The following is an 11,409-nucleotide window of genomic DNA, read 5'->3' as shown; positions in this document are numbered from 1 at the left end:
AAAGGGGTTGTCTAACACAGTAATACCTCGTTGACGGTGACATAAGTTGTTTTAAAGATACTAAAACTTATCCAATGTAGGTCAGTCAGTGATGATGATATGTTACACAAACAAACATACACATATTTTTAAATTTAGCCATTTAAATAATGACCAGACACATTTAACTTTATCAAAGCTTGCATTTAGGCAAAAAATGTGAAAGCTTTAATAAGAAAGGAAGTCATATCTCATCTCATAGAGCAGGGGTCACCAACGCGGTGCCCGCGGGCACCAGGTAGCCTGCAAGGACCAGATGAGTAGCCCGCTGGCCTGTTCTAAAAATAGCTCAAATAGCAGCACTTACCAGTGAGCTGCCTCTATTTTTTAAATTTTATCTATTTACTAGCAAGCTGGTCTCGCTTTGCCCGACATTTTTAATTCTAAGAGAGACAAAACTCAAATACAATTTGAAAATCCAAGAAAATATTTTAAAGACTTGGTCTTCACTTGTTTAAATAAATTCATTAATTTTTTTACTTTGCTTCTTATAACTTTCAGAAAGACAATTTTAAAGGAAAAAATACAACCCTAAAAATGATTTTAGGATTTTTAAACACATATACCTTATTACCTTTTAAATGCATTCCTCTTCTTTCCTGACAATTTAAATCAATGTTCAAGTAAATTTATTTTTTTTATCGTAAAGAATAATAAATATATTTTAATTTAATTCTTCATTTTAGCTTCTGTTTTTTCGACAAAGAATATTTGTGAAATATTTCTTCAAACTTATTATGATTAAAATTTTAAAAAATTATTCTGGCAAATCTACAAAATCTGTAGAATCAAATTTAAATCTTATTTCAAAATCTTTTGAATTTCTTTTAAAATTTTTGTTCTGGAAAATCTAGAACAAATAATGATTTGTCTTTGTTAGAAATATAGCTTGGTCTAATTTGTTATATATTCTAACAAAGTGTAGAATGGATTTTAACCTATTTAAAACATGTCATCAAAATTCTAAAATTAATCTTAATCAGGAAAAATTACTAATAATGTTCCATAAATTCTTTTTTTAATTTTTTCAAAAAGATTCGAATTAACTAGTTTTTCTCTTCTTTTTTTCAGTTGAATTTTGAATTTTAAAGAGTCGAAATTGAAGATAAACTATGTTTCAAAATTTAATTGTCATTTTTTTGGTGTTTCCTCCTCTTTTAAACCGTTCAATTAATTGTAAATATCATTAATTATTAATAATAACATAGAGTTAAAGGTAAATTGAGCAAATTGGCTATTTCTGGCAATTTATTTAAGTGTGTATCAAACTGGTAGCCCTTCGCAATAATCAGTACCCAAAAAGTAGCTCTTGGTTTCAAAAAGGTTGGTGACCCCTGTCATAGAGGGAGCCAACAAGCTGGTGCTTCTCCACAAGAGTAAAAGTGCAAAGAAATAGAAAAACTAAAAGATGGCTAAGGGGGGGAAAAAGGCAAGATGAGCGCCTCCTCATCCTCTCCTGCAGTTTTTGATGTGCTGCCTCTTTGAAAAAGTCCAAATGGACAGCTCCTGCAGACTGATGCAAGAACCTGGCAATGCCTTCCGCTTTCAGATTAAGCGCTGCTGAGCAAATATGAAGGCTATCTCTAAATAAGCCATGCGTGGCTGCCAAATGTGATGCTTTCACTCGGATAATCGGGATTCAAAATCAAATGCTTGACTAAATATTGAATGTGCTATACACTGTAGACAGGTGAGTGTGCATCATTGCATACATCTTACCATGATGGATGTATTTATATTACAATTAAAAAAGCAGAACATCTTAAAGGAGAACTGCACTTATTTTGGAATTTTGCCTGTCGTTCACAATCCTTATGAGAGACAAGAACACACGTCTTTCTTCTCTTTTGCTTGTAAAGATAATTAAAAACGCTTGGAAAATACGGTAAAGGGAATGAGCCCTTCAAAGCCTTCTAAAACAACTTCAAAACCCGTCATCAACATTTTGTATACGCACTACAAGTCTATATACAGTCGTGGTCAAAAGTGTACATACACTTGTAAAGAACATAATGTCATGGCTGTCTTGAGTTTCCAACCATTCCACCAAAAAATGTATTAAATCAAAATGTAATTAAATTAAATAAAATTAAATCAAACCACATAACTTTCCTCCAGAAGGTCTTATCTTTGTCCATGGGATGTCAGATGAAACAAAAATGGAGCTGTTTGGCCACAATACCCATCAATATGTTCGGAGGAGAAAAGGTGAGGCCTTTAATCCCAGAAACATGTGTTATGTGAGCAAGTTTTAATGTTGTAAATGTGATGTTTTATGTGTTGTTTACTGTTTTTAATTTAACCTTGCTGCTGTCCTCTTGGCCAGGTCTCCCTTGGAAAAGAGATATTTGATCTCAATGGGTTTTTACCTGGTTAAATAAAGGCTAAATAAATAAAATCTTTTGACACTTCTTCCACTACGCTAGACCGCTACAACAAAATGACAGGGAGAAGACGCTGTCGAAGGTGAGCCACGTAAATAAGACCCGCCCACAAAACGGTGCATCCTGAAGAGACTGTCAGAAAGTGACTTGAAGATGATGTGTAAAACATCATCTGTGCAACATTTTGACCAAAGAACCACCATTACATGTTATATAGACCAGTGTTTTTCAACCTTTTTTGAGGCAAGGCACATTTTTGTCATAAAAAAAAATCCAGAGGCACACCACCAGCAGAAAACTTTAAAAAAATTAACACCACCAAGTCGTCGTGTCTTATTTTGAGTGTGTTGGTGTCTTCCTGTGTGTAGTGCTTTAGTTCTTGTCTTGCTTATTTTGGTGGCCCTTCCTGTATTGCCGGTGTTTTCCTGTAGTGGCTTCATGTCTTCCTTTGAGCGCTATTCCGCGCACCTGCTTTGTGTTAGCAAGCAAGGCTATTTACGTTGTTGCTATCCTTCTTTGTGTGGACATTGTTGATTGTCATGTCACGTACGGATGTACTTTGTGGACGCCGTAAGTTTTTGCTGTCGTCCAGCATTCTGTCTCTGTTTACTTTGTAGCCAGTTCAATTTGACTTTCATTTTGCATAGCCTTTTCCTTTCCCTTTCGTTCATTTTGGGTTTAAGCATTACATACCTTTTTTACCTGCACACTGCCTCCCACTGCAAATCGGGATCACAACAAACCATCCTCGTCTCACCCGACACATTCCGACTTTTACAAAGCAATGCTGCCACCTACTGACATGGAGTATTACGTGGTTACCCTGCCGAGTTTTACACAGCACAGACACTAAGCCACGGCACATTATTGGTAGGGATGTCCGATAATATCGGCCTGCCGATATTATCGGCAGATAAATGCGTTAAAATGTAATATCGGAAATTATCGGTATCGTTTTTTTTTTTATTATCGGTATAGGTTGGTTTTTTTGTTGTTTTTTTTAAATTAAATCAACATAAAAAACACAAGATACACTTACAATTAATGCACCAACCCAAAAAACCTCCCTCCTCATTCACACAAAAGGGTTGTTTCTTTCTGTTATTAATATTCTGGTTCCTACATTATATATCAATATATATCAATACAGTCTGCAAGGGATACAGTCCGTAAGCACACATGATTGTGCGTGCTGCTGCTCCACTAATAGTACTAACCTTTAACAGTTAATGTTACTCATTTTCATTAATTACTAGTTTCTACGTAACTGTTTTTATATTGTTTTACTTTCTTTTTTATTCAAGAAAATGTTTTTAATTTATTTATCTTATTTTATTTTATAATTTTTTTTTAAAAGTACCTTATCTTCACCATACCTGGTTGTCCAAATTAGACATAATAATGTGTTGATTCCACGACTGTATATATCGGTTGATATCTGTATCGGTTGATATCGGTATCGGTTGATATCGGTATCTGTAATTAAAGAGTTGGATTATATCGGAATATCGGCAAAAAGCCATTATCGGACATCCCTAGTTATTGGTAGATTCTAATTATTGATTTGCAAAAAATATTTTTGGGATAAATTAGGTGAAGTTGCATAATTTCCCACGGCACACCAGACAATATCTCACGGCACACTAGTGTGCCGCGGCACACTAGTAGACCACAAGGAAGTCGTTTACGTTCAGAAAAAAGAAATAATAATATGACTCCTTTAATGCGCCTTATAATCTGGTGCGCCTTTTGACTGAAAAAAGAACTGAATCGGATCGGCGCCCTATAGTGCATAAAATACGGTAAATTACATATATAATGTAGTGTCTATCAAGGACGAGGTGATCATCAATATTCGCTTCATAGAACACAATGATTAGCAAGAAAGTAGCAAACAGAATAACTGGAAAAAAATACTCAATTGATTCTATAAATTTTTGGACAGTTCATATGAAACTGTCAGCTGTCTCAGCCCCATCTTGACGCATCACAATTTCAAAATATATTTATACAAAACAAAACTCTTATCACAAATAACATTGCCTGAAGAAGGCAGCCAACATACTCAAGGACCCATCCCACCCCGGCAACAGCCACTTCGATTGGCTGCCTTCCGGCAGACGTTTCAGAACCATGCGAACCAGCACAAATAGACTCAAGAACAGTTTCTACCCCCGGGCCATAACTGCACTAAACGCAGCTGGAATGTAAAAAAAATAGAATAATAAAAACTCATGCCACCGGTCAATCATGATCCGGGACTGTGCAATCAGCGATTACACGCCAACTGGACAACATTCATCATATTTATTTACATATTTTAATCCAAAATAAAATGCCTGCACAGCATAGGAGGTAGGAAATGCTGACTCCCACCCTCTCAGCACACTGGGAACCAGCATTACTCCTCTCTAGTCAGTTCACTAGTCACTTTATACTTTTTACTGTCTCGTTTTTTTTACATTGCCTCTTAGAGTAGTCTTAGGCCATATTGCATATTGTGTATATTGTGTTGTTTTTGTATATTGTGTGGTTTCTTCTTCTTTTTTTAAAAATGCAAAGCACCTTAGGGAAGCAACCTAAATTTCGTTGGACCTGTACCTGTACATGCACAATGACAATAAAGATCATTCATTCATTCATTCATTCATTCATTGAGGGGCTATGACAAGAAATACATAAAGTTTAATCTGTGCCTAAAGTGTTATCTTTTTTACAGATTTCAAAGACATTAACAAGAGTTGGGAAAACTCAATGAACGACCTCACAACAAACTTGAAAAGTCTAACAGATTACTCTTCATTCACAATTGAAGTTAAAAAGTGGCTTTGGAGCAATCAAAGCTGCTCACACGGTCACTAAGGTGGGCACTATGTTTGACACATCAACTTAAAGGCCTACTGAAACCCACTACTACCGACCACGCAGTCTGATAGTTTATATATCAATGATGAAATCTTAACATTATAACACATGCCAATACGGCCGGGTTAACTTATAAAGTGACATTTTAAATTTGCAGCTAAACTTCCGGTTCGAAACGCCTCTGAGGATGACGTATGCGCGTGACGTAGCCCGGGGAACACGGGTATGCCTTCCCCATTGAATACAATACAAAAAAGCTCTGTTTTCATTTCATAATTCCACAGTATTCTGGACATCTGTGTTCGTGAATCTGTTGCAATTATGTTCATTGCATTATGGAGAAAGAAGCTGAGCAAGCAAGGAAGAAAGTTGTCGGTGCGAAACGGACGTATTTTTCGAACGAAGTCAGCAACAACAGTACACAGCCGGCGCTTCTTTGTTTACATTCCCGAAAGATGCAGTCAAGATGGAAGAACTCGGATAACAGAGACTCTAACCAGGAGGACTTTTGACTTCGATACACAGACGCCTGTAGAGAACTGGGACAACACAGACTCTTACCAGGATTACTTTGATTTGGATGACAAAGACGCAGACATGCTACCGTGAGTATGCAGCTTTGGCTGCTAAACATTTGATAGCTTGACCGTATGTGCGCGTCACGTACGTAACTTTTTTAAAATATATAAGCTTTATGAACCTTGAGTTAGGTGAACGGTCTTTTGGGCTGAGTGATTGTGTGTGTTGATCAGGTGTTTGAATTGTATTGGCGCGTTCTATGGAGCTAGGAGCTAGCAGAGGAGCTAGGAGCTAGCATAACAAACACGTAGGTGTTTTTATGCAGGATTAATTTGTGGCATATTAAATATAAGCCTGGTTGTGTTGTGGCTAATAGAGTATATATATGTCTTGTGTTTATTTACTGTTGTAGTCATTCCCAGCTGAATATCAGGTCACCCCCGGCTCTCACAGCATCTTCCCTATCTGAATAGCTTCAACTCCCCACTAGTCCTTCACTTGCACTTTACTCATCCACAAATCTTTCATCCTCGCTCAAATTAATGGGGAAATTGTCGCTTTCTCGGTCCGAATCTCTCTCACTTCATGCGGCCATCATTGTAAACAATAGGGAACTTTGCGTATATGTTCAACTGACTACGTCACGCTACTTCCGGTAGGGGCAAGCCTTTTTTTATCAGATACCAAAAGTTGCGATCTTTATCGTCGTTGTTCTATACTAAATCCTTTCAGCAAAAATATGGCAATATCGCGAAATGATCAAGTATGACACATAGAATAGATCTGCTATCCCCGTTTAAATTAAAAAAATTCATTTCAGTAGGCCTTTAATGTGTATTATATTTATCCATGAGAGCATTTTTGTTGTAAATTCTGAGGTGTGTCTGTTAAAATCATGGTTGTTTTTACAAATGATGACAGATGTGAACAAGAGCATGTATTGTCTTTGTGTGATGAAAAGGGCATTTTATGACTTTTCTTAATTTGATAAGATGCTATAGTATGATTTTATTGTCATAATTTTATTGCATGATTTTTGTATCCCTTTAATTTAGGTAGCCAGGGACTGCAGATGGAAATGAGCTATTTAGCTATAATCTGGTACAGAACATATCTGTCTTTGAGCTTAAAGTTTCTGTGCATTGTCCCTTCAAATAAAGACTAAACTAATGTCCCATCATTTTCACAAGGCCATATAAATGAAGTCAATGCAAAGTACGCCTTTATTAACATTTTACGCGCAATTCTTTACTTGATGCAAGGTGGGGTGTGTCCGGAGTCTTGATGGAAGAATACGCATGAGAGAATTGTCCGTCCCTTCAAGCGTGTGGAAACACACAAACACAAATGGGAGATATGGCCCCCGGTGTGTAAGTGGAAGAAGACCAACAATATATTTCCCAACCATATAAAAATGTATAGTGTACAAAGATAATGTACAGTACCTGAAATAAGCTGTGTGAGGTGTAGAAGTGTTCTTCGGGAGGCCAGCAGCCAAACTGTCATTAGTGCAGCCAACCAGCTCTCCTGTCACCCAGTCAGGAAGAGTTGCTTTGCAGTGGTCCACAGGTCGACCGTTGATAGGTTCGTCAAAATAAATGGACTGAAATGTTTACAGTTGCAGTTCAGCTATCAACATTTGCACTTACCATTATTATTACAGGTATAATAAAAGTGCAGTGGTGGTCAAAAGTGTACATACACTTGTAAAGAACATCATGTCATGGCTGTCTTGAGTTTCCAATCATTTCTACAACTCTTTTTTTTTTTGTGATGTAGTGATTGGAGCACATACTTGTTGGTCACAAAAAATATTCATGAAGTTTGGTTCTTTTATGAATTTATTATGGGTCTACTGAAAATGTGAGCAAATGTGCTGGGTCAAAAGTATACATACAGCAATGTTAATATTTGCTTACATTTCCCTTGGCAAGTTTACCTGCAATAAGGCGCTTTTGGTAGCCATCCACGAGCTTCTGCTGGAATTTTTGACCACTCCTCTTGACAAAATTGGTGCAGTTCAGCTGTGCTGTTCTGAAATGGACTTGTTTCTTCAGCATTGTCCACACATTTAAGTCAGGATTTTGGGAAGGCCATTCTAAAACCTTAATTCTAGCCTGGTTTAGCCATTCTTTTACCACTTTTGACGTGTGTTTGGGGTCATTGTCCTGTTGGAACACCCAACTGTGCCCAAGACCCAACCTCCGGGCTGATGATTTTAGCTTGTCCTGAAGAATTTGGAGGTAATCCTCCTTTTTCATTGTCCCATTTACTGTCTGTAAAGCAGCAGTTCCATTGGCAGCAAAACAGGCCCAGAGCATAATACTACCACCACCATGCTTGACGGTAGGAATGGTGTTCCTGGGATTAAACGCCTCACCTTTTCTCCTCCAAACATATTGCTGGGTATTGTTCATTTCATTTTTTTTTATTTATCTCCTTCATTGATGTGCATCTTTGATCGATAGACAATTAAACCTCAGAAAATAAACACACATTTACACACCAATGCCTGAGAAGGAGCAGGATGAAGAAAAATCTTATATTTTCCTGCCCCCTTCAACATAATACATAGTCTTATTTAATGGATATCACACAAACCAAACAAATATATCCAAATATAATGAAAACAAAAAAAAAAAACACACAAAAACACAACAAGTGCAAAACTTTATGAAGTACAAACCGAACAAACAAAAAGTAATATACACCTCACGGGATGATATAAAACAAATACAAAACCGGACAAAAAAAAAAACAAGTAAAATAATCAATATAAAGCAAAATGTAGACACTTATGGCTGTCCATATGATCTTATTTTTCTGTCTTTTTTATATTTTTTTCAATTTGAATATATTTTTACAGTGTTTTATCTCATTGTAAAGAGAATTCCATAGTTTAACCCCCACCACTGATATACACATTTGTTTTGTGGCCAAACAGCTCCATTTTTGTTTCATCTGACCACAGAACTTTCCTCCAGAATGTCTTATCTTTGTCCATGTGATGTCAGATTAAACAAAAATTGACCTATTTAGGCAAAATTCAAGCAGAAGCTTGTGGATGGCTACCAAAAGCGCCTTGTTGCAGTGAAACTTGCCAAGGGTCATGTAAGCAAATATTAACATTGCTGTATGTATACTTTTGACCCAGCACATTTGCTCACATTTTCAGTAGACCCATAATAAATTCATAAAAGAAGCAAACGTCATGAATGTTTTTTGTGACCAACAAGTATGTGCTCCAATCACTACATCACAAAAAAATAAGAGTTGTAGAAATGATCGGAAACTCAAGACGGCCATGACATCATGTTCTTTACAAGTGTATGTCCACTTTTGACCAGGACTGTAGCTATTCTTACCATGTAAGTAGGAAGGGCCCTGAGGTTACCAGGTTCTGGTTTGCTGGCAAATGGACCTTCCAGGACACCCCTTCTGAGCATGTGAAGAAGCAAACGAGCGTACAGATTGCGGTTGTTGTGGCCATTAAGGCTTGAGCCACATGTTGCCGGGTCGCTCAACTTCTTTATCCATAAAGCACAATGCTGGCGCTCTGTTAAAACAAAAATAAGGACATAATCATTGCTGAACACACAAGTCACAACAGTCAAACAAACCTAAAAAAAAACCGTCATCAGGTTAATTGTGTAATGTTCATATTGTTGTTACTCAGCCAGCGTTTGTGGGTCTGATGGACCCGTTGAATTTTGTGGCTTTTAATGCCTCACAATCAAACACTTTTATGTTCAAATACTGAACAGATGTTTATTGGGATAAGGTAAACATCTGTTCAGTATTTTAACATAAAAGTGTTTGATTGTGAGGCATTAAAAGCCACAAAATGCAACGGGTCCATCAGACCCACAAACGCTGGCTGAGTAACAACAATATGAACGTTGCACGGAAAATTTCTCTGCCAGTTTCTGCATCCCACAGGGATTCTTCTTTTGTGTTTCTGCACCTGCGGTTCCCACACAAGGTTGCAACATTGTTTGTCAACACTGTCTGCTCTCATTTTCTCGCACATTTGACCCTCTGATGTTCTGTGTACCTATACTCTGTCCTCCTCCTGTCTAGGCCTGCTGTGTGTGTGTGTGTGTGTGTGTGTGTGTGTGTGTGTGTGTGTGTGTGTGTGTGTGTGTGTGTGTGTGTGTGTGTGTGTGTGTGTGTGTGTGTGTGTGTGTGTGTGTGTGTGTGTGTGTGTGGTACACAGAACATACATTTCCACACTTCTATTAGCCACATCTTACATGTAATATAAATGTGTAGGGTGGGTGTATGGTGTGTGGTCATTAAATATGTATTCTGATACATGTTCTTCACAAAAAATGAGCCAAAGTCAGTGAGTTTCAGTTTGAAAAATTAATTAATTGTATCATTTTTCTTTGAATACAAAATGAAAACGGGTCCCACAGACCCGAACACCACACAAGGGTTAAATACAAGACCGCAACGCTGTGTTTTAGTCAAATAAATGCATTAACCCCGTGATAGTGAACATTTTGAGATAAACGAAAGGGACAAGCGGTAGTAAATGGATGGATGGAAGTTCTTACCACTCTCGTTGGGGTGTTTAATGATATATGGTTTCATATCCCGAACAAAACCGTTGAACTCTGCGTTCATTGTTGCCGTTGACTCGTTATTGTTGCTCATGATGCACTTGAAAGGAAAACATTTATTTGGGTCTCATTATCGTTATTGACAACTATCTGGCAGACATGGCAAGAAAACACAACATTGTAGCTGACGTGCTAGCAACAAACGCGGACAAATTACCTCGTTTTTGTTAGGTTTTGCTTCTAAAGAACAACCATCACTCGGCAGTCCTTTATAAATAAACGCCTGGATTAGAACGTATAATTAAAACAATAAGCTAACTAGTTTTAGCTTTAGCGGCACTTGATTCAAAATGTCAGCATCAACCCGCTTTACGACACTTCCGGTTTCACTGGTTGCCATAGAAATGTTCTTCTTCGTGGCTTTTCTTTTAATTTTAAGCCCAAAAATCATTTATTTCTTTGCTTGTATGTAAATGTTGCATATTATAAATAAAGGTTTATAAAAATAAACAAAATAAAAAAATTTAAGTTTCTCAATACCCGACTTGTTTTTTTTGTGTCTTTACAAAAAAAGTAGAACTTTACTTTAAAACGTAAAAAAGTAAAACGTCACTTCCCTATCTCTCCCCGGAAGTCCCGCCCCCCAGCCAAAGTCATTGGCTAATACTATATATGTTGCATTCTACTGTAGTTACTTTATTGAGTTCACAACCCCCTGGTGCTGTATTGTACTGTTTCTGTACTTGTCTTGATTGTTATTGTTCATATAGAATAGAATAGAATAGAATAGAATAGAATAGAATAGAAAGTACTTTATTGATCCCTGGGGGAAATTCAGCACCACAGTTCGCTCACAATTAACAATAAACACTTGGGTATTTTTTACATGTGAATAATATAAATACAGTCTATTATACAGCATTATTCACATGTGAATAATATAAATACAGTCTGTTATACAGCATTATTCACATGTGAATAATATAAATACAGTCTATTATACAGCATTATTCACATGTGAATAATATAAATACAGT

At 36.9% G+C, this 11,409-nt stretch overlaps 1 protein-coding gene across 2 annotated transcripts in view; it reads right to left on the bottom strand.

The window, feature by feature from the left end:
• LOC133642566 (centrosomal protein of 112 kDa-like) overlaps positions 1-10,756 on the bottom strand; it is a 212,218-nt gene extending 201,462 nt beyond the window's left edge. For both annotated transcript variants that reach the window (XM_062036834.1, XM_062036833.1), the window contains exons 1-4: positions 10,590-10,756; positions 10,367-10,472; positions 9,173-9,363; positions 7,253-7,410 (exon numbers count right to left, since the gene is read on the bottom strand). In XM_062036834.1, coding sequence (XP_061892818.1) covers positions 7,253-7,410; positions 9,173-9,363; positions 10,367-10,466 — 449 coding nt within the window. In that variant the 5' untranslated portion in view covers positions 10,467-10,472; positions 10,590-10,756. The remainder of the gene's footprint in view (positions 1-7,252; positions 7,411-9,172; positions 9,364-10,366; positions 10,473-10,589) is intronic.
• Positions 10,757-11,409: the final 653 nt, after the last annotated feature.

Source organism: Entelurus aequoreus, linkage group LG25 (assembly GCF_033978785.1).
Source record: "Entelurus aequoreus isolate RoL-2023_Sb linkage group LG25, RoL_Eaeq_v1.1, whole genome shotgun sequence".
In the NCBI taxonomy this organism is placed as follows: Eukaryota; Metazoa; Chordata; class Actinopteri; order Syngnathiformes; family Syngnathidae; genus Entelurus; species Entelurus aequoreus.
This window is presented reverse-complemented; position numbering and strand designations above follow the sequence as displayed.